Raw genomic sequence first — 21,499 nt, forward strand, 5'->3', positions numbered from 1 at the left:
GGATGGCCACGTGGGTGAAGCTACTGCTTTTCTACTCTTTCGCGGAACCTTCCGCTTCGTCTCGCGTTTCGAATGACGGACGTGTTTATGTAATCGCACGGCACGCAATTTAATAAGCCTGCTTATAGAGTGATTTGAGAGAGATATTGGAAACAGGCTCCTTCGGTGATTCGTCGGAAAAACTGTAGGGTGACGCTCGCTCACCTAAAGACGAAGACGCCATTTCGAATCTGTGAAGCACGCATGACGTGTGACGTTCCCAAACGCGCAGAAACGCAAAATCACTCTTCAAAAAGCAATGACAAATAATAATCTTTCCTTAGCACTTGTCACGTCTTTTTATAAACAGAACTTAGTAGAAAATATGGACGTTTTTTTATTACTTTCACGCGGAAAACAAGGATGCATTTATGACACTATATTCAACAGCGTTGGCACATGCCCACTTTGGCTCCGTAGCCTTCTTTTCATTGCGACAGAAAGTTGTCCCCGAGGATACATAGCCGGGAAGGCGATAAAAAAACTGGGACTCCTAAGGTGGCGTTTTAGTAAGTATTCTCCAATATTTAAGCTACAAGCCTATAAAACAATTATTCTGTCATTCCTGGAATTTTGTACCAATGTTTGGTAACCACTCACGAAAAGAAACGTTTCAGTAATGGTACAGAACCGATCAGTTAGGTTCATCTTTATTAAAGACAGCTGGGAGACATCAGTCGCATTTCTTCTACAATTGGGCGAGCTCGAGAAAATAACAATTCGATGACATTGTAAGCGAATGAAACTTATCCTTCATTGCGATAGCATGTATAAGGACAGTCTCGGCTGCTTTCGTCGTCACCGCCACCGCCCTTCACGTATATGTGTATGTATATAGGAGGAAGGATGCGCTATCCTGTTTTTTTCTGCGGAGCGAACATCGCCTTTCCGCAGCCGGGGTCATCTGCGCGCGCGCTTATCTCACGAGCGGAAGAGGGGGGGGGGGGCTGCTTATATTTGCCATGCTATCGCAGCAACGATCAGTACGCGGCGTGGGCTCACATAGCAGGCGGGAGCTTTTATGGGCTGCGCTCTCAACACGAGAAAACAGTGCCAAAAACGTACCTGGAGTGACCGTGTTCTCTTACACCAGCGTTTTGTAGAGTTACGTGAGATCACACCTAAGTGAGTTGACTGCCAGCCTCACATCATATAACATTGCCATGTATCGCTGTGGCCACGCCGCAGAAAACTAGGTTACTTAGCAAGCGGATATTTACTGCAATTATTCTTGCTTCTAAAAATGCTAGCCTGTCTTCGTGAAACATTCGAATATGTTGCTGTCGCATTGATGGATTCGCCTATTTCGCGAAACTATGACTTTTTTCATGGACAACATCGTATCAGAAATGATACATATCTAAAAGGCGCTCACTTAGTCCCATCATACTGAAAAAAAAAAAACGTAGTAAAGTTCACTAGTCACACCAATATGTTCCAGTATTCTTTTCTTCCTTGAGAACTGCAGCCCTCTGGAATTCCATCCGCTTAGCATAGGATGAGTGCCCGTCACAATCATCCTACCTTCAGCCCCTTAATTTCTCACCTAGGACGTAGTATACATGAAATCTGACACTTTGTAACAAAATATGTTACTTAGTTATTACTGTTGCTCTGTTACAATTGTGCTGCGCAGCTATTTATTTTTATTGCTGCTTTGCTTGTCAGATTCGTTAAATTTTACCTTTCTTGTCATTATAGTTCAATTTTTTACTGATGTTCATAAGTGCCATTTCTTTTCATGTATTTGCTGACTGAAGATTTTGTTGTTGCTTCTGCATTACCTGATATGAAACCATTTTTTTATTAACTTGCACCCATTTCTGCCAATGGCCTTGAGATTAGACCGGCAGTATTGAATAAATAAATAAATAAATAAATTAGTTAATTATTAATTACGGTAGCACCATACATTTTTTCGGCGAGCAAAGAACTTCTACTTGTATTATGTCAGTACTCAATGACAGGCACGCCTCATTTGATGGCTTTTATTATAGTGTGGCGCGCTGTATTTGAATGATGAGTCCGGCGAGTAGGGCAGGTTGGTAAAGATGCATATTTTCGAAATCTTAGCACCAAAAAAAAACAAAGCCAAAAGAAGGAGACTTTTTTCTTTTTGACTCCATGTTTCGGTGCTAAGCTTTCGAAGATATGTATTTGAATAGGCGTTAGACCATGAGACGTGTTAACAATCTGTTATGCTCAATTGGCCTACCGGAAAACTAGTTTCAGTCTGCCCGGCAGAAGGCAGGAATGAATAAACTGTTTAGGACAAATCCTTAGTAGGTATCTCGACTTTTCAGCAGTTGTTCACTCTTTCAGCAATGCTCAGGCACCTCAACCAATACGTTGCACGTTAGCGCGATTCACTAAGCTTCTACGACTACAGGCTTTTCTTGAAAATCTGCCAAGCGCATACATCTAGCTCGCCCAAGTTTTGCATACTTGCCTTGTGGTTGCAGCTGAACAAACACATAAATTAGGAGAGCGATGATGCAGCATACAACAAGCATGATCGTTGACAGGAGGCAGCCTTCTAGCTTTGCTCGGTTGGGATTCTCCACCACCAAGTCATCCCTGTGAAGAAAACAATTACCGAGGTTCTCTCAGTACAAACTTTGTGGGCAAAAATAAAAGTTTTCGGTTTGGGCGAATACGGTTTCACTGTGAAGAGTAACAGCCGTTTCGCTACATGAAAGAACGTGACGGGGATGTGGATTTGGAGCTATTCCTTTCTGTCGGTTCTGCAACTCTACGTTCAACTGACTTTGACAGCGTAAACATTGTGTGTTGAGAGCGCGTTTTGATACCTCTCTAGAAGCTGCACCACCGTCAACATGAGTCTTTTTAGGTCGCTCTCTTTGCATAATAGCCGATTGTTCGGCTCATTCAATGAAATTATTCAGAGATTGTGCTCTTTCACTCGCGAGGATTTCGTAAGGCACTGCGAAGTACACAAGCTTTAAGCATTTGCTTCGGCAACCTAATACAGTTCACGTAGATTGTAGTGTTATGCGTTAATTTTCGTGTGAATCAGCAAAACAAAATAAAGCGGTGTATGTTGACTAGTAATGGTCGAGCACATACATCCATAATATGCAAATGATGCAAACGAACAAACATTCTTCAAAGATGGTATGAGGTATTCCTTTCTCAGATTTCTGGAACATCACTGAAGCGAATTTGTAGTAATATTTCAATCTCACATGCTTGCGGAAGAAAAACTGAGTCACTTTACACTAATCACTCCACTATTTATTCTATTCTTCCCACCATTTCATTTCAAAATATCAGGCACCAATAGCGATTGAGCAAACTCTACTGCGGGATGCGTCCAGCCTCAGGTGTCGTTGCACAGCTTGCCTAACGTATATGCTAACTGTTGAAGTTACCATGCGAGCAAACTTGGCTCGGCTCTGGAAATTTTTCACAAAGAAGGCAGCATATCCCCGCAGTGAATGATGGAGAGTGGGGCGAAGCTGGGTCCACACGCCGCTGCCGTGCCGCATCGGCCTCCCGTTCTCGTACGCCGGGATCTTGTCAGCGCCGCCGCTCAGCTTCACGGTGCGCTTCTGCCTCGCGCGCTCACACATTTCGTTTTTGAGCACGGCTTCGTCTTTGAGCACGAAACGCCACCACCTCGCGCGCACGACGCTTTGAAGCCTTGTTCATCCACCAACCGTATGAACGTGCGCACACGCCGAAGAGGCTTTTATTTTACTAGACCGCACCCCCTAGCATACGGCGCCGCCGATGATCACGCGGTCACCAATGTCTTCGTGTGACGTCATTCCTATTTTCTCGTGCGCTAGTACAGGGGGGTTCTGTCTTCGAGCGCAAGCCGCCGCAGTCTCGCGCGTGTCATACTTTTTATTGGCAAACCGTGAACCATCTGCTGCCTGCGTCCGTCCGTCATCTGTCTCTCTCTCTCTGTCTGTCTGTTTGTTTGTCTGTCTGTCTCTCTGTTTGACGCGCGGATGAACAGACGGACGGACACATGAACGAACGTAGAGACGGACGCATGGACGGAAGGACGGATGAATACAAGGATGAGCGCAGGGATGGACGCACGGGCAGGCGAATGGACCCATAGACGGATGCACGAATGAACGGACGGACGCACAGACAAACGGATGGACACAAGGACGGACGGACGCATGAATAAACGCAGGGACAAACGGATGGACGCATGGACGAAGGCAGGGACGGGCGTACGGAAGGACGCACAGATGGACACACCGATGGACGCTCGGATGGATAGACGCACGGTTAGATGGACGCATGGATGGATGGAAGCAAGAACGAAAGGACGGCCTAAAGCGCGAATAGACTGACGGACGCCTCGCTACACTCATCAGCATTCACGCCATGAATAAGCCATGATTTTCATCATTTATTATACTACAAGTAACGTCCTCAAGTATCGTACCATTTTCATTTATCAGCGTATATGGATTTTGTTATACGTAGAAGTACCGCCCTGTACGGCCGGTTCAAGAAACAACGAGTGGTGGCTATATACGACTAAAACGGGACGCTACGCCCACGCCTTAAAGAGCTTCTCTCCTAAACCATAGCATCTCGAGTGAAATTTTACCAACCTTCGTTCTGAATGCGTTTATTACCAACCATGGTTGTGTGTTCTATGTGTTCTACAAAGTTTTTCAGTTTCCCGTCACTTGGCGAAGCTCTTGCGAGTCTCGGAGGGGTGAAGGATGCTTTCGTTGCATTGCGGTAGTGTTCAATGCCTGTCGTCATCTGTCGTCATCAACATCTGTCGTCATCAAAGTGTCTGCTTCTGGCCTTGTGTAACACTAATGTGTTATAATAGTGAAATAAAAGAATCATGTCACGAGGCTTAGCCAGCCAACTCAAACCGCAGCAACTCAAAGTGGTTGCAGCGTAAAACTTCAGAGACGTTCAGTATCGCACGGATATGAGTTCTATACCACTGAATGATCTTCAGACGTTATTATTCTGGGTCGCTCAGTAATTTCAATGCCCGCTCGACAGTAACCACTTGTGACGAAACGTGACAGATGCATATAAACTTTCCTCTTATGGTTGGAGGACTACATACGTTGATCAGTTCTGGTTCATTGCGTATCAGCGACTTTCCTTAACTTTCAGAACGCTCTTACTCAGGTTCCGCATAATGACTGGCACCGAGACTGCGCTCTCTTACGCACTGAGAAAAACCCTGTTTTTAGAGAGCCCAGCAAAAAAAAACAAAAAAACATGACAGCCACGTAGAATTGGAGGACTGCCTACAGACTGTGAAAGCGGCCACAAGCGGGCAAGAGTGCAAAAAGCAGGAGTGAGGTGCCGCTGTTGTCTCGCCAGCTCCGGCGCCCGGAGCCAGCATCAGCTTACGCATACGCCTTCAGCGGCGGGCGCAAACGTGGAAGAAAAAAAACGCAGCATGTCCACGGAGTGAGTGATATTGACTCCATCCGTCCGTGTGTCCATTCATCTGTGCATGCGTCTATGCGTTCGATTGCGTTCGAGAATGCAGACGGCTTGCGGGTAACACCGACGAGACGCGAGCCAAGGAAGCTGAGAGCAAGCATCTACAACGTGCTTGACGCTCTGCTTCCTCCATGACCCACCAGTGATCTGCCTCATCCATCCGTTGTCTGTCTGCCTGCCTGCCTGCCTGCCTGCCTGTATGTATGTATGTTTGACGCACGAACGAACGCAGAGATTGACGCACGGATGGACAGATGGACGCATGTTTCGCCTATGATCTGCCCAACGGCGACTAGTCAAGAGGCTGAGAGGCACTCACAAAGCGCGCACCGCAGCCAATCGGAAAGTAGCGGCACTTCGGAGAGTAGCGGCACAGTAACGTCATCTAGGAATTGAGACGAGAAATGGTCACCAATTTTTTGCCTTGTTTTCTTTCTCGTCTCTTCTTCTCTCGGTTACGCGTGACTGGTCACAAGGTTAGCTCATAAGGAGCTTCGCCCCTAAAAGAAGAGAGCGGCCACCGTCTTGCCAGCTACGGCACCTGGAGCACGCATAAGCTGACGAACACGCGTGTACCGTTCCTTTTATGCATCGCCGTTTCATCCCGCCGTCTTGTGATTATTGTTTCCGAATCGCTCGGCGGTGTCGACCATGTGTGCGTGTTTTGCTCTGGCCGTTTGACCGTGTTCACACCAGGACGTGAACAGCACTTTACGCTGCGTATACTGCAGGCGCGTTTCTTTTGTGAAGGTAACGAACCTCGAGCAAGGCCTCAGCCATGACTATCGAGCCTTATGATGCGCACGCTGCGTGTTCGGCGCAGTCCACAAATCGAACGGTAAGTAATGCTTCTGTGTTCTGTTTGGTCGTTCGCATCGTCGCTCGGGCGCTTGCGTATGATGTTCTGCACCGTGTCTCGCGGTGAAAGTACAATGCAAACAAAATATTGAGAAAAGGCATTAGGGCCACATAGAAAGAATGCGAGGCGACTCTTTAGCAAGCGACTTCCTCTTTTCTTTTCATTTCATTAGTGTTTTTAAAAAGTAATGTGCAGTAAAAAAAGTCGAGCCAGGCTTTTCACAGTTTTCAGTAAAACAATCAATCTCATGAATGATGAAATCCTGAAGGAATTCTTAGTTCGATGTTCCTTTCAGGATGACTTCTGGCGAAGCAGAAAGCGTTATTGGACCACCTGTTGTTTTTTTAATGGTGTATAACAGCAACACATTTGAGTGCCTCACGGCACTCTTTTCGTTTAGGATATCATACCCCGCTTTTGGGCAAACACTGGGACTAGCAAAGTCACTGTTTTGAGTTGAATATGTATAAAACACTACAAATAACAATCTTTTTATTTGTTGCCAAAGCATGATATTTTTCATGCTATAGACAGATTATTTGGGCATGCACAACTGCTAACTGATAACCTAGCCTCTAAGTGTCGATTCCCGTGTTCTATAAAACAAGCTGAACAGATGGCTTTCATAAAGCATCGCTCTAATAAAAGAAACTGAAGCCAGCGAGACAGAAAGGAATCAACGTTCTAAATTTGAGGGATCGTGTTTTGATAGTGGTTGCGGAATAGCATGATGAACTTGAACAACAAGTGTTGGCGTAGAAGTCAACAGGCAAGTGTAGGAGACTGGCATTTTCTCAATGTTTTGAATATTTAAGTGTTTTCGTTTTCCAGCATGGCATTTGTAGCCTTTACGTACGATCAAGCTGACATGTGTACCTGTGTACTACCATCGAAATTACGGACAAGGTATAAAAAATACATATTTTCTAAAAACAGGTTTCTTTATTAGGATAATTCAAAATTAATATCTTCAGAATCGTTCAGGACCATCTCTTCAGCCTCACTGCACGCAGACGTTCGCGAAAAGGATATGCAAAAGCACTAACTATTTACTTGGAGGCGGACTTGTCCGTCGCTAATTTGTGGACGTTGTACTTGCTATTCGCGCACATTTCGGCATTTATTTGAACATTGATAAGACGCTGAATAAAGAGGAGCATAGCTGTACCTTATGTATAATAAGGTCAGTTAAAGACAGAAAAACCGCCGACATCGTGAAGCCACGCGTAAGAACTATCGCCGAAACACTAAAACAGTGTTGCAGACCAACCGTGCAGCTCACAATAGTTCATGCACGCAAATTAGAATATTAGTGTAGGCGCGCTATACTACCCAGGTAATGCTGACGTGCGAGTGAAGGGCCTTTGAACAGCTGAGAATGGCTGCTGTCACTGATAAGCGCGTGCCTCCCTAAACGTTCGCTCACAGCACATGGGCATGGGAGAAACATAAATGGGTTTCAAAAGCTGAATATATCTTCGTCACGCCAGTACGTGCAATTTTCTGGTGAGTGAAACAGCCACTGTACACAGAGTACAAAAACGACGCACAAAAACACGCAAATCAATCTTGGCGTCACGGCGCACCACGAACCGATGTCAGAGCCAAAGGAGCTTACCGTGGTTGTCTCAACTTCGTGAAGTTCGCAAACTGTTCGCTGACCTAATACATGCTCAATCACATGCACGTCGCACAAAAAGAGAAGTTGAACCTTCCGCTGATAGTTTGTAAACCACTTTGTATATATATACCCCCACAAAAAATACGAGAGCTCATGCGGTGGCAGCACGGTGCAATGGGGACGACTTCTGCATTGAATACATGTGGTCCTGTTTGTAATTCCAGTGGTGTGTGTAAGTTGTATGATGTAGCAGATTCGAATGAATGTGCTAATTTCTATTTCCTAACTACTGACTATAATTATAAGTGAATTTTAGGGCCTCAAGGGCTATGCTAGGCCGAAATGCGCCGTGAAAGGTGATGTAACAATAACAATGCCTTTTTTTACAATGCTAATCAGGGGATGTGAAGTCGCGAGCATTGGTGGTGAGGGTAAACGTCTGTATAGGGGCCGAAAATTGCTCGTCCTCAAAACGAGTAAATAGTAATAATGGAATCGACGTGACTGGTGCGTTGCGAAGATCAAAGACAAGTGGCCGTGGTAACAAAACCATGAAAATAGGCAGCCAGCACGAGGGCCTCGTCAAAGCCCTTCAGTCCAATGGCCACGATGTGGGTGCTTCCTTTATCATGACGACTGCGATATTTCTTTAGACGTCATGTGATGAATCCCTTGGGTACACGACATTAAAGCTATGTGTATAGTTTGAAGAGCCAGTAAGTGACTTATATGTGAAGAGTGGGTTCCTGCCGATGAACATCACATGATTCGGTGGAAATTGCTATCGCGGGGTAATGTTAGGTGCTTCTTTCTAATATTGTCCAATCTACTGCACTGGATCAGTATGTGAAGCACGGCAAGTGGCTCTCCATATCTTTCCCACCTGTATGGATCATCACCAGACAGAAGGTTTTACTAGTAACAAGAATTAGTACAGTCTATCGTGCGAGGTAGTGTACTTGTAGTGTAAAAATCACAGAATATCCACGGAGGGAATGACAATGAGATGGATGAAGCGTCTGTCAGTCCTTTCATGCTACCGTTCGTCCGTTCGTTCTTGCTACCGTTCGTCGTGCGTCTGTCCGTCCAGCTGTCCGTCCATCTGTCGGCCAATCCACCAGTTGATCTAGTTAACACTCATGGTATCGCCTTCTCACATGTGTTCATCGTATATTCATTATATACAAGTACCGTCATCCAGCGAAAATTTGATGGACTAAAAGAGTGGTGGCTATCTACCTACAACTAATACTTCTAATACTACTACACACATCGGCGACGCATGACCCACGGCTTGAGAAGCTTCGGCCCTAAAATTAATCTTTTCTTCTTCAACCTTGTATGGGCCGCCTACATACAAGGACGCCTATGAGCCCTCACGCTTTACGGAGGGCCTCAGTATAGCCAAAAAAATTCGAAAATGCCAGCTAATATTTTTCATGGCAATTCTGAACGCCACATGGAATAAGGCCGCTTCCTCGGAGACACGGATATGAAGCCACGTAACGAATGAAATAGAAGCGACCGTAGTATGACCATAATTAGTCTTCGCAGGCGTGTATTCTAGCCAGGATTTTATTAGCTGTGTAGGGGTCGGTCTTTTTTTTTACCTACGCCTCTAGTTGCGGCGTTTTCATCTAACCTTGCCTCCTGGCTTGAAGTGATAGGTAAATAACTTTCATCACTCACTTAAGCCGCCCGATAGCAGCTCACATGAGGAGAATATTATATTTGCCAAGTTTACTCATTCAAAAATCAATTGCTTTTTATTATTGCAGTGCAATAACAAACCCGCCTTAGGCTATTGTACTGTGGCACGACTATTTCGGACATTATTGCTAAACATATTATTCACAATACCACTTTACAAAAACCTTACAAAATTACTTTTGAATAAGTTCCCAAAACTGAACCCGAGAAGTGCAGCCTTTTTAGGCCCTGATAGCTTGCCGTGCTTCGCCTGACATTCTAATTTATTGCTATCGCGTTCAATGCTCCTATAGACGAGGGCACGCCTATCCCAAACCCAGGCGCCTTCGGTGGTATACCCTCACTCCCAGAGGCACCATAATTTGTTTGCAACTGTCAAGGCGCGCCTCGCTAGCATAGAATACAGTGGCTCTGTGAGTCTAAAATGCGAAAAAGCGCCTGTTCACGCTGCGCCGGCTTATAAAATGTCATCTAAGTACCAGTACGCTGTCATCTGATGCGACATCAACTAGAGCAAGAGGAAGAGATTGCCAAGGACTGCTTGTGAAGTTCACAGCGTATCACGGGAATTTTGCCGGTGCGGTGTTTTGCGATTGCACAGATTCCCGTCCAGAACGGAAAACGCCGAGCTCCACCGCCTTAGGATATAATCGCCATAAGCACGAAAAACCACGAGCCCTGTGAAGTGTACGAGTAAGTTAACTCATTGTGTTTATTCAAGCGTGACTCCAGCTGTTTCGATTTACAGCAGCGATTCGCGTGCAGTATGACTGTAGTATGAGGCAATTGCCATACTCATTCGCAGGCTGTACGTCAATAGGGAGTTTTAGAATACCGCTTGCATGCGCTGCGAGCGTTGCGGGTGGAGCGGGCACCATAACAGCTTTAGAATAACGTTTGTCCTGCAGCGAACTGCAACGCACGATCGTAGCGACACCGTAGCCTCGAAACCTGCGTTTGCGGGCTACATGCGGGCCGCCATTACCGCTGGTAGCCTCGAAACCAGCGCTTGCGGGCCACAAGCGGGCCGCCTACACCGCGCGCAATTTCGCGTTTTCTTCGTGCGGTCCGCGAACGCGAACGCCGATTCGTGTTACGACGCATGCGCAGTGGCAGCCACCGCACCGCAAGGGCTCGCAGTGCGCTATTCTAAAACTGCCTAATAATAGGGTATACGTATTACGATTCACGCGTGGATGCACGTATCGCGCATGTTTGGTACAATCGTAACGGCCTTCTATCGCAATGCGTGAACGGCACGGAATGCATGACTTTCGACCCGGTTGAACTGCGACATGCCTTAACTGTCACTAGGCGAATCTACATGTGCTATCGGCCGGCGTCACCATAGCATAATAAAATCTTGTTCTGGCTGGCACTTTTGCCCCGCAGGTGTCTTCCGAGTGCCCGGCAGGACTGGTAATTGATAGACGTGCAGTGCATGAGCGTAAGTTGAAACCAGATTTTAGCACTACGTTGACGCTGGCGCACAGCACAAATTCTGCCTTGTCTTAGCCAAGGCATGCCGCAGTTTGAGTCGAAAGCAACGTTTTCCGCTGTTCGCCTGATGAAACTGCTTCCATAGTCTGCAATGCACGTTCTCCAGACATTCCGGACTGTCGAGGATGGTCTCCTCGACGTTTCACACGACATCAGCATAAACTTCCAGCTCAGGAACAGCGCGAAACATGCTGACAGCCGGACTCGAGTTGTGAAGTTTCGCGTTTGATTTGCAGAGCGTCTGCTCGCCTGGCAGTTGAGAGTGTGGCTTCGCCGTGCTTGCAATAGACGACGCCACGCGCTTTTCAATATGGCAGCAAGCACTGAGCTCGTTGTGTTCTAGTGTATACTTTGCGGGGAAACATTTTTTTCGTACCGCACGCCACATCGAGACTAAACATCGCGCCGAGCACCGGGTTTCAGGGGGTTGTTTGAAGTTCGCTACTTGCGCCTAAGTGCTCGTACGTGACATCATATTAGTGGTGGCGTACTGGACTTACCAAGCACTCTGCACAGACTCGGACACCGAGGACATCTCTGACTGACTGGACTCGTCCCCCATCTGCAACACATGAAAGACAAGGTTAACGACGCTGAAGTTGCTTTTACGCTACTTGGACCTTACACCCCCACTTTCGGTAAAACAGTAGGAAAGCATTGTGGAAAAAAGAACGCTTGTTTTAATGTAGCTTTGGCAAAATTTTGGACATTTGAAGACAACAGACATCGTAAGAAGACATTTTTTCGTTCATTACAGACTATCCTCCAAAGTAAGTTATGAAAAAAACACTAGTTATGTCCCTTATGTATTTCATAAAGTAAAGGAACACTAAAGGCAACTATTAAATCGACAATGATTGTTGAAATAATGGTCCAGAAACCTCGTAGTGTTACTTCAGTTTTAAGGAATGGCTTATTTCAAAATAAAATCACGTTCCAGTGGTCCTCATTGGGTTAGCACATTTCAAATTACCCCCCCCGAAGCGGAACGTCTCACGTCACTGTCGCCGTGCACAACGCTTCCCGCCTTTACTGCCTGGTTGCCGACACCAGAAGCAGCACAACGAAAGAAGCAAAAACCACAGCAGCAAAAGCGGCTATTAAACAACTGCCATGGCCTCCGAGATGGCAGGCGTGCTTGGTTACTGGGCCCCGCTAAATGACACCACCTATCTATTTACCCACGTGAAAATTGAACTTTTAAACCCCTCGCGCCACTCCCCATACCAATTCCGGGTTAATGTTTTTTTTTTCATGAGTGAAACAGAAATGAACAATCTGAATTTTATAAATCCATTCAGGCACAAAAGGTGCTTTATTTAGTGCAGCTAGTTTGATTACTATTAGTTAATTGTAGGTGGGGCCACTCAAGTTATTGGGATCACTTTGCGAATGTTCTACGCGTTGGACATTCTCATGCATTTACCTCAATTTCTCAATAAGTAGGGCACTGCTGTTGAAATGGTCGTCTTAGACGGCGTCATGCAGTAAGCTTTTACTCTGACGCAAATTGTTATTTGATTTTAGTGTCCCCTTAGCCCTCCTCAGCATTGAATACTGCGCATTATTCACTTTATTCATTTTATTCATTTGATAAGCAATCGATTGATGCGGCTGAAGTTCTCAAGTGGTCATATATATTCACGCGTGTGAAAAGCCACTGGCTTTTTCTAGGAAAGATCTGACGGTCTTGTTTGCTTCGAAAGCTGCATTGCCGTCTCCCTCATAACAGGGGGATGAAAACACCCACCGATACGCGTAACCTGCTGGTCGCCAGCCACGACACTGAGACCAAGACACCCATCAGCCCTCCCGCAGCCATGGCCATCAAGTTTCCGGATTTTGCAGAGGAAACAGATGAGTGGCAAGCGTATCATGTTTAGTTTGAAGCTTACTACCATGCGAAAAAAAAGGAAGTGACGACGCGAAGAGCCTTGTTGGCGACCGCGTAAATTTCAAGTATCGTTAAAATTCTTTGAGGCAGAATCGCACCGCAAAATTCGATCGCGCTGAACTATCAAGAAGTAATCTCAGCATTGAGTGGCCAATATGATCCGCCCTTAACGAGAAATAAAAATTCACTGAACGAACAAGAAGTGAGATCATGCAGGCGTTTATTATCGAGATTTGCAGGTTAGCTCATAACTGGAGCATGTTAGAGCGAATGCTGAGGGGTCGCGTCGTTTGTGGAGTGTGGTCGAAAAATACGCAAAAGCATCTATATTCAAAAAGGGCTTGACGCTGCCAGATGCGGGAGCACTGGCTCTAGCAGCCGAAATTGCGGCCCCGCCGCCATGGTCTAGTGGAAGGTACTCGGCTGCTGACCCGCAGGTCGCGGATTCAAATCCCGGCTGCGGCGGCTGCATTTCCGATGGAGGCGGAAATGTTGTAGGCCCATGTACTCAGATTTGGGTGCAGGTTAAAGAACCCCTGGTGGTCGAAATTTCCGGAGCCCTCCACTACGGCGTCTCTCATAATCATATGGTGGTTTTGGGATGTTAAAACCGTACATATCATATCAGCCGAAATTGCGGAGCTGTGGTCACAATAGATGACCAGGCAAGGTGACTCCATCGGTGTGTTGAACGTGAGACTAACCGGCGACCACCAATCATCAGAAGTGAATGGATCAGCTAACCAAAGAACGGCAGCTATTGTGGCAAACGTGGACTACAAGCCACGGAGTGCTCGTTACGATGGCGCAGGTGATGTAAATGCGGACTAAAAGGTCACTTGGTGCGAGTTTGCACCTGGACGCGCACCACGAACAGAACTTTCGCGATAACAATGCTCAGCGGAAAGTGAAGACAACGACTGTAGTGCAATACAAATATGGTCAGTTGAAAGTAACGCATGTGTGGTTCCGCCTGTGCACGAACACGTTGCGTTCAAGGGAGTGCCACTAAATAACCGACACAGGTCCACCTGTGTGCGTAGTCCCATCGTCATAAGTGGCTGCCACTTTGTAAAACTGCATTATCTCTGTCATGCTATCTTGGGAAGGTTACCAGTATGGGGCGTTATAAGAATGGGAGCTCCCTATAGGTTTGAAACACTTAACTGCGATCTCGTTACCTTAGGCTGTGAAGGTCACTGCTTTTGCGGCCGTGAGCTGTTATAGATGCTTGAGACACAAGCACCTCTTCTTCACATTGCGTTTTTCTCATCTTACAGGATGCTGGAGAGTCTGACAGCTTCCCCCTGACCTTTTTTTTTGGACAGTCTGAGAGTTAGCAAAAGGCCACCAGCACCTCTTCATATAGGAGACGTACCAGGGTTCTGAAAGGCTACGAGAGTTCCATTTTTTTTTGCTACAAAAAGTGTTCGCTGAGCTAGAACGACTCGTTTCCTAGGGCATTATTTTGCCAGTCTCCTATTGATAATTGGCAACCACGGTGGTTCCAGCACTGAAAAGCACGGGGACAGTTTACGTATGTGGCGACTTCAAAGATATACCTTTGCTCGGTATGTGTAATGAATAGATATCCTCTTCCCATGGTGGGTGACATTTTCACTATGCTTTGTGAGGGGTAGCAGATCAGCTTCTTGTGTCTACGCGACGCCTCCAACTAAACTCTTCTAGATGAAGGTTTGCGCAAACTAGTGGTTGTAAACGCTCACAAATGCCTGTTTCGCTATATTAGGCTAATGTCCTGGATCGCCTCGGTAACTGTAAATTTTCAAAAACCATTTAGCATGTTTTGCCAGATCTCTCCGTGGTTCAATCATACTTAGATGACCTGTGGATAGTAGATGTGAACGATAAGCGAACTGTTGCAGCAATTCAGAGAGTATGGCGTCAAGCTCTGCTCGGATAAGTTCTGAATAGCTTCAATTTCGTTTCTAGGACACTGAAATGACACGACAGGGTTGCACCCGCCAAAGAAACACATCGAATCAATCAAGGTGGTTCCGACGCCAGGGAATGTCACGGAGCTGAAATCTTTTTAGGCATGCTAACTATCTGCCATAAATTCTTGCCTTAGCTGTCCACAATCCTGTGTCCCCTATAACTCCTGGACAAGAACTTGATATGGTTTTTGGGTGACTGCGAAAACGATTGGTTCGAGAAAGTGAAACCTCCTCTGTGTTGTGCGCGTCTGCTTACTCAATTCCATCCAGCACGAGAGATTTCTGGAGTGCGACGTGCGACCCTTCGGTGTAGCAGCGGCCTTATCCCACTAATTTGGAGGATGTCATTAGCCCCTTCGATTTCAATCAAAGTCGGTTAATGCCACAGAAAAGAATTATTCTCAGATTGAATGTAGTTGTTGACTCTGATTTTTAGCATCACGCGATTCCGAGATCATAGCCTGGATAGACAATTCACGCTCACAATAGATTATCAACCGTTGTTTGGTCTCCTAAGAGTGGATCATCAGACGCTGGCTTCGGCGTCGTCATACTTGGGGCCTGATGCTCTGAGACACCTGCCTTACCACCACAGGAAGAAGTGGAATGCCCAAGTTTCGACCCTGGACCAGTGGAATCAGCCAGCTCAGCCGATAAAGTAACTCCAGGCACACACCATCTAAAATGAGGTGCTTTTCGGGATACGCAAATACACTCGGGAGGGCTGGCCACAAAAGCATGATTTGGAAACTAAATAAAATTTGTACAAAAGGAGCATGAGCTGTCTGTCCGAAGAACTTCCTTACTTGGGTGATCGCTTGGTAGAGCCAACAGCAGCAAGCGGGAAGCTGCAAGGCTTTGGCGTGAAGCCCACCAAGCAGTGTCTGCCATAAAGGCAAATACCACAACTTTATTTTGGTGAGAGGGCGTGCAGCAAGACCTCGAGCGCATTGCAGAAACATATCAAAACATCGTGCAAACATTAGCATTGCCTCGAGAAAAACAGCAGGTGAATTTGCCTGAGAAGCGTCGAAGGTGGGCGCCTTCGCCCACTTTTCACGCAACCGTCAAACCGAGATTCCACTCGCTTGCTACCTCCATCGCATTAACGCACTAGCCAGGCTTCTGCCAGCGCACCGAGTCGAAAAGGACGTTCTATTAATGTCAGTTTGCCACCTCAATCACAAAGACAACCCCAAAACGCAACTAAAAAGTCTTAAATTTATTGTTCATGTTCCCTTCCATATTCTTTGAGATCTGCTAATCACTCTACTACTGTGACTACTTGCTGTGATGGACTCACAAATATCGCCATCAGTGTTAATGTACACTCCAGAATTTTTTAAAAGATTAGGAAAGTTGTTGAAAGACGTGTGTGATGTGAAATGCATGAGTTTAGATTGTCATTATATGTGGCTTTACAAAAAAGTACCAAAACGCCCTCAGCTTTCCTTTCAACTAGATACGTCGGAAGTGTCTAGCCATTACTTAGAACTTTGTAATGACACTTGGTGGAAAGCGTCTTTGCGCCTTGCCCGCACTGTGAACAAACACTTTAGCTCATCCGTAAAGAACTTGAGTAACCATGAACGACAGCTACGAAACGCCCACTCAATTAGTTCCGACGAACGTATATTGCTTCATGATTATGAGAAAAAGAAGCGATTACAAATCCAAGCGAAGATATTTACAAAGATGATTCGAGATAAAGTTCTACTGCCACTAATACCAGTGGCAGTGCCTTACAAAGGCTGGACCCCAGACAAAATTTTGGAATAATAAAGCTTATTGTCGCGGGGTCGTGACCTGAACGAAGGTAGCAGACTCAAGGTCGAAGATGAAACTGTTTATTTGAGCCTAATTTGTGGTCACGCGAAATGAAGGTCTGAATACAGCAAGACACTGCCACTGATAGCGGCGAACAGAGCGTCAGCCGTCGATCAACTGACAAGCGGCGAAGCGTGTCGGTATTTATACCCGTGCCATCGAATATCCTTGCGTTATCGCTATCAGTGACGTATGTTTCAGTACAATCCGAGATGTTCAGGAAGTGGACGTATTCTTAAAAAAATGATCTACAATAATTGTAAACCTTCTAGAACAGCGAGGCTCAGTTTGCATTGGGCACTCGACAGTATTTCTGGGCGAAAACCGAATAAAACACAAGTGTAAGCAAGAAAAGTGTGTGGCATTGTTCCTGTGTAAAGAAGCATCGTCCTGATGCTTAAAACGAAACACCGGGGGAAATACATGAGAAATAAAAATGAGAATAAATCAGAAAAAAGCGCAATATTATATGCAGATAAACTATGAAACACAATATTAGAAAAATATTTACATAGATCTCAGTCCTTAGGTTCGTTAACACGCATGGAATGGGTTGAGGTGCACGGTAATAACTACTTAAGATATCTTAACACACGCTGCCATGGAGAGTTCGTGATGCCGCAAGAGACAATGTCGTAGTCTAGTGGGCCGAGACGTCAAACTACCCTGTATGATCCGAAGCACTGTCTCAGAAGTCTTTCACTGAGTCCACATCGGCGTATCGGCGTCTATACCCAAACAGGTTCACAGAGCTGGTATTCCACAGAGCGTCGTCGAAGATTGTAACGGCGGCAGTCCGACGTTTGTTCGTTCTTTAGGCAGAGGTGGGAGAGTTGTCGGGCCTTTTCGGCACGCTGAAGGTGCTCACTCACATCGAGATTTCCTTCGTCGGTGATATTGAGTAACATGGCGTTGAGCGTCGTTGCCGGGGTCCTTCCGTAGACCAATTTATACGGCATCATCGGCGTCGTATCGTATGATGGTGTTGTATGCGAAGGTCACGTAGGAGGACGGCATCCCACTTGAGTTTTCGTCGTCGATGTACATCGCCAGAATGTCGGCGATGGTGTTGTTCAGGCACTCGATGAGGCTGTTGGTCTATGGGTGGTACGCTGTCATACGGTGGTGGCCTGTCTACCTGTATGCCAAAATCACCTGAGTTATTCTGCAGTGACAGCCGTACCTCTGTCGCCAATAAGGACCTCAGGGGAACCATGAAGTACGACGATGTTCTCGATGAAGAAGTTTGCTACCTCTGAGGCACTGTCACGGCCTAGCGGGTGAGGTAGCCAGTAGGCAAGACGATGTAATTGTTTCTGGAAGTCAACGTCGGGAATAATCCGAGTAGGTCGGAGCCGATTTGCTGGAATGGCCGGCGAGGTGGCTCGACTGGCTGCGAAAGTCCTGCTCGTTAGTTGGCGGTGTCTTCCGTCACTGACAGTCTCGGAAGTTTTTGACGTAGTAGGTGACATTGGCAAGGAGGCAGGGTAATTAATCTTTTTCTTGTATCTTCGCTAGTGAGAGAGAGAATTCAACGTGTCTAATCATCCGCTCACCATACAGAGAATCCGAAACTTCTCGACGTAACGCCGGAGGTACCATGGTGAGGTAGTAGGATTGATGTGGTGAGAAGCTTTTCTTAACGAAGACGACGTTACGACACAAAAAAATGCGATGGTCCACGCGTGAATACCTTTGAAACAATTGCAGCTTTGCCCTCGAAGTATTTCACAAAGCCCCTGATTTCAGGGTCGGCTCGCTGTCATTCTGCAAAATCATCAACGCTTAAGGTTCTGGAAAAGCAGTCACCATTATCGTTTTCCTGTGGTGGTAGGTCAATGGGGGTGTGGGACAGGTAGTCGACGTTAGAGTGCCTTCTCCTTGACTTGTAGACGATGGTGATGTTAAATTCCTGAAGTGGCAGACTCCATCGTGCGAGGTGACCTGAAGGGTGCTCTAAATTAAGTAGCCAACAGAGGGCGTGGTGGACGCTCAGAACTTTGAACGCCTGCCAAAGAGCTGGGGGTGAAACTTGGAGGTTGCCCTGAAGATGACAAAACGCTCCTTTTCTGCTGTGGAATAGTTGACTTCCTCCTTAGTTATCGACCGGCTTGCACAACCGACGACGTTTTCAAGCCCATCAATCTTCTGCACCAGGACGGCTCCGAGCCCTGCGCTGTTTGCGTCGGCGTGGATTTTCGTGTCGGTGTCTTCTTTGAAGTGCGCAAGTAACGGCGGTGTCTCCAGAGGCCGTTTCAGTTCTTGAAATGCTTCCTCCTGAGGCGTTTCCCACTTTAACTCCACTTTAGTCTTTTTAACGTGTGTGAGTGGTTCGGCGATGTGGGCGAAATTTATTACACTACACCTGTATTAGGCGCACATGCCGAGAAATCGACGCTTGGTCTTTCTGTCGGTGGGTGGCGGAAATTCAGCGATGACTGTGGTCTTCTGTGGGTCGGGGCGCACTCCGGACTTGCTTATCACGTGTGTAAAGAACAAGAGTTCCTCATTTGGAAAGCTGTGCTTTCCTGGCTTCAGAGCGAGTTCGAAGGCTTTGATTGCTTCAGTAAACAGTTTCAATGCCCCTGAAATGCTCGCGGAGCGACTACTTAAGGTCGCGACCGTAAACTCAAAGGCCTTCTAGTGTAATGAAGACAGTATTTTTGTGGTCTCGCTAGTCTACTTTGAATTTTCAGTAGGCTGTCTTGAGGTCCATCGACGAAAAGTAATTCGCCTTGTGAAGTCTGTCTAGGGCATCGTATTTTGGGGGAACAGCGTATACGTCCTTCTTCGTAATCTTGTTGAAGCGCCAATAGTCATCTCAGAAGCCTAGTGTTTCATCCTTTTTCTTCACTAACACCACCGCTGATGCCCATGGACCCTTTGAGGGCTGGATAATGCCGTCTTTTAGCATTTGGTACACTTGTTTCTTTGTGACCTCGCGTTCTCGCATCGAAACTCTGTACGGGTTCTGACGGTGTTGCCTAGCATTTTCTTTTGTTACAATTTCGTCTTTCGCGACAGGGGTATGTCGAAGTCTTGACGACGACGAAAAGCAATTTATGTATTTCAGGAGCAGGTTTCTGAGCTGTTGTTCATGCGTCGAAATGCTCGGATTAACACCGAAAGCCGGTTAAAGGGCTTGAGTCATCAGAGTAGATTTGGCAGAATCTATTATCGTTAAAGTTTTGCAGGTTTTCAGTATCTCTGAGACGTACGCAATTTTCGTGATTTTATAAACGTGCTTGTACTTGCTGCTAAAGCTTTTGAGCATCACTGCTGCATTCCCTCCTCTTAGCGCAGCTATTCTTCTGGCGACGCAAATTTCGCGGCTGTGTTTGTCGCCTTCAACGACGCCTTGCATGTCTGTTGATCCTTGAGTGCCGACGGAATTCTGGCGCTGAAGTGAGGAGGAATGCCGACTTGATCTTTCAGCACATTTAAGGCGTGCCTTCCTGACGGCGTTCGCAGCGCATGTGATTTTTTGGTAGATAGTGTTATCTACATTGTTTTCAGGTCGATGACAGCACCATGAAGGTTTAAGATGTCTATGCCAAGAATGACATCTCTCGAGCAATGCTGTAATAGACGAAGCTTGCGGGATAGATCTGACTGTTGATGGTGACTATGGCTGTGCACATTCTAGCTGGCATCAGTAGAGGGCCTTTAGCTATACGGATTTCGAGGCCTTCCCAGGCTGTTTTAACTTTTCTCAAATTCGCGGCGAACGCCTCACTGATGACGGAATGGTCAGCAGTGGTGTCTACGAGAGCTGTGACGCTGTGGCCTTCGATGTGAACTTTGAGGTCGCTGGCTCGTCGCTTAGCATTGCAGTAGAATCGTGTTGTTCGATCACGGATACGACGGTTCGCACCACTGCTTCAACGTTGTGTCATCAAGTCGTAATCCCGTGGCGTCTTAACATCGGGATTACGTTGACTTTACGGTGGGGTCTCGAGGTCTCGTCGCAGCGTCGTCATCGACAGCGGAAGATCTTCGGCAGTTTGTCGTACAGCAACAGCACCTTCTTCAATTGCTGCCTTTAAATTCTCGAGTACGGGCTATATTATATGACCAGCCTAGGGCTCGGCCAGTGTGCTATCGCCGGTGAGGTGACAATAGCGGCCGGGTGATGGCGAATGCGAAAAGCCTCGCGGCGTCCATTCCACTGTTGCGAGTTAGTCCGCGATGTCGCGTGGTCTTTCGCACCGCCGTGGACGCGGCGCGTCGTTGCTTAACCACGCAGTCCCATTTTTCGGCACTGGCAGCGGCGGCTGGTCTGGCCAACTTCTCCGCAGTGGTAGCAAAGAGGTAGGTGGTCGGGGGCACGCCACACTTCGTTTTTTCTAGGAGCGTTGCACTAGCTGGTGGGTGGACAGTATGGCATCGACGGTGGTGGTGATGGTATCTGGCGACGAAAAAGTTGCGGCATCGCCTCTTGACGTGAATGTGCTAGGGGAACGTTACGTCGGGCTACATCAGTGCAACTTATGGCTTGTGGCTCAAGCTGCGCTGGTTCAGGTGTTCGGAGAAAATGCTGGACTTTCTGGCATACGACGCCGGCGATTGGGTTCAGTAGATGCTGTGAGGCTGGCAACAATTTACGCAGCTCTTCCCGTACG

At 46.8% G+C, this 21,499-nt stretch overlaps 1 protein-coding gene across 1 annotated transcript in view; it reads right to left on the reverse strand.

The window, feature by feature from the left end:
* The window catches only part of LOC119168750 (uncharacterized), a 288,336-nt gene that overhangs the window by 259,062 nt on the left and 7,775 nt on the right, over positions 1–21,499 (reverse strand). Inside the window, exons 2-3 of the mRNA XM_037420141.2 lie at positions 11,699–11,760; positions 2,489–2,616 (exon numbers count right to left, since the gene is read on the reverse strand). Of these exons, the coding sequence (XP_037276038.2) occupies positions 2,489–2,616; positions 11,699–11,760 (190 nt within the window). The remainder of the gene's footprint in view (positions 1–2,488; positions 2,617–11,698; positions 11,761–21,499) is intronic.

Source organism: Rhipicephalus microplus, chromosome 3 (genome assembly GCF_043290135.1).
Source record: "Rhipicephalus microplus isolate Deutch F79 chromosome 3, USDA_Rmic, whole genome shotgun sequence".
NCBI lineage: Eukaryota > Metazoa > Arthropoda > Arachnida > Ixodida > Ixodidae > Rhipicephalus > Rhipicephalus microplus.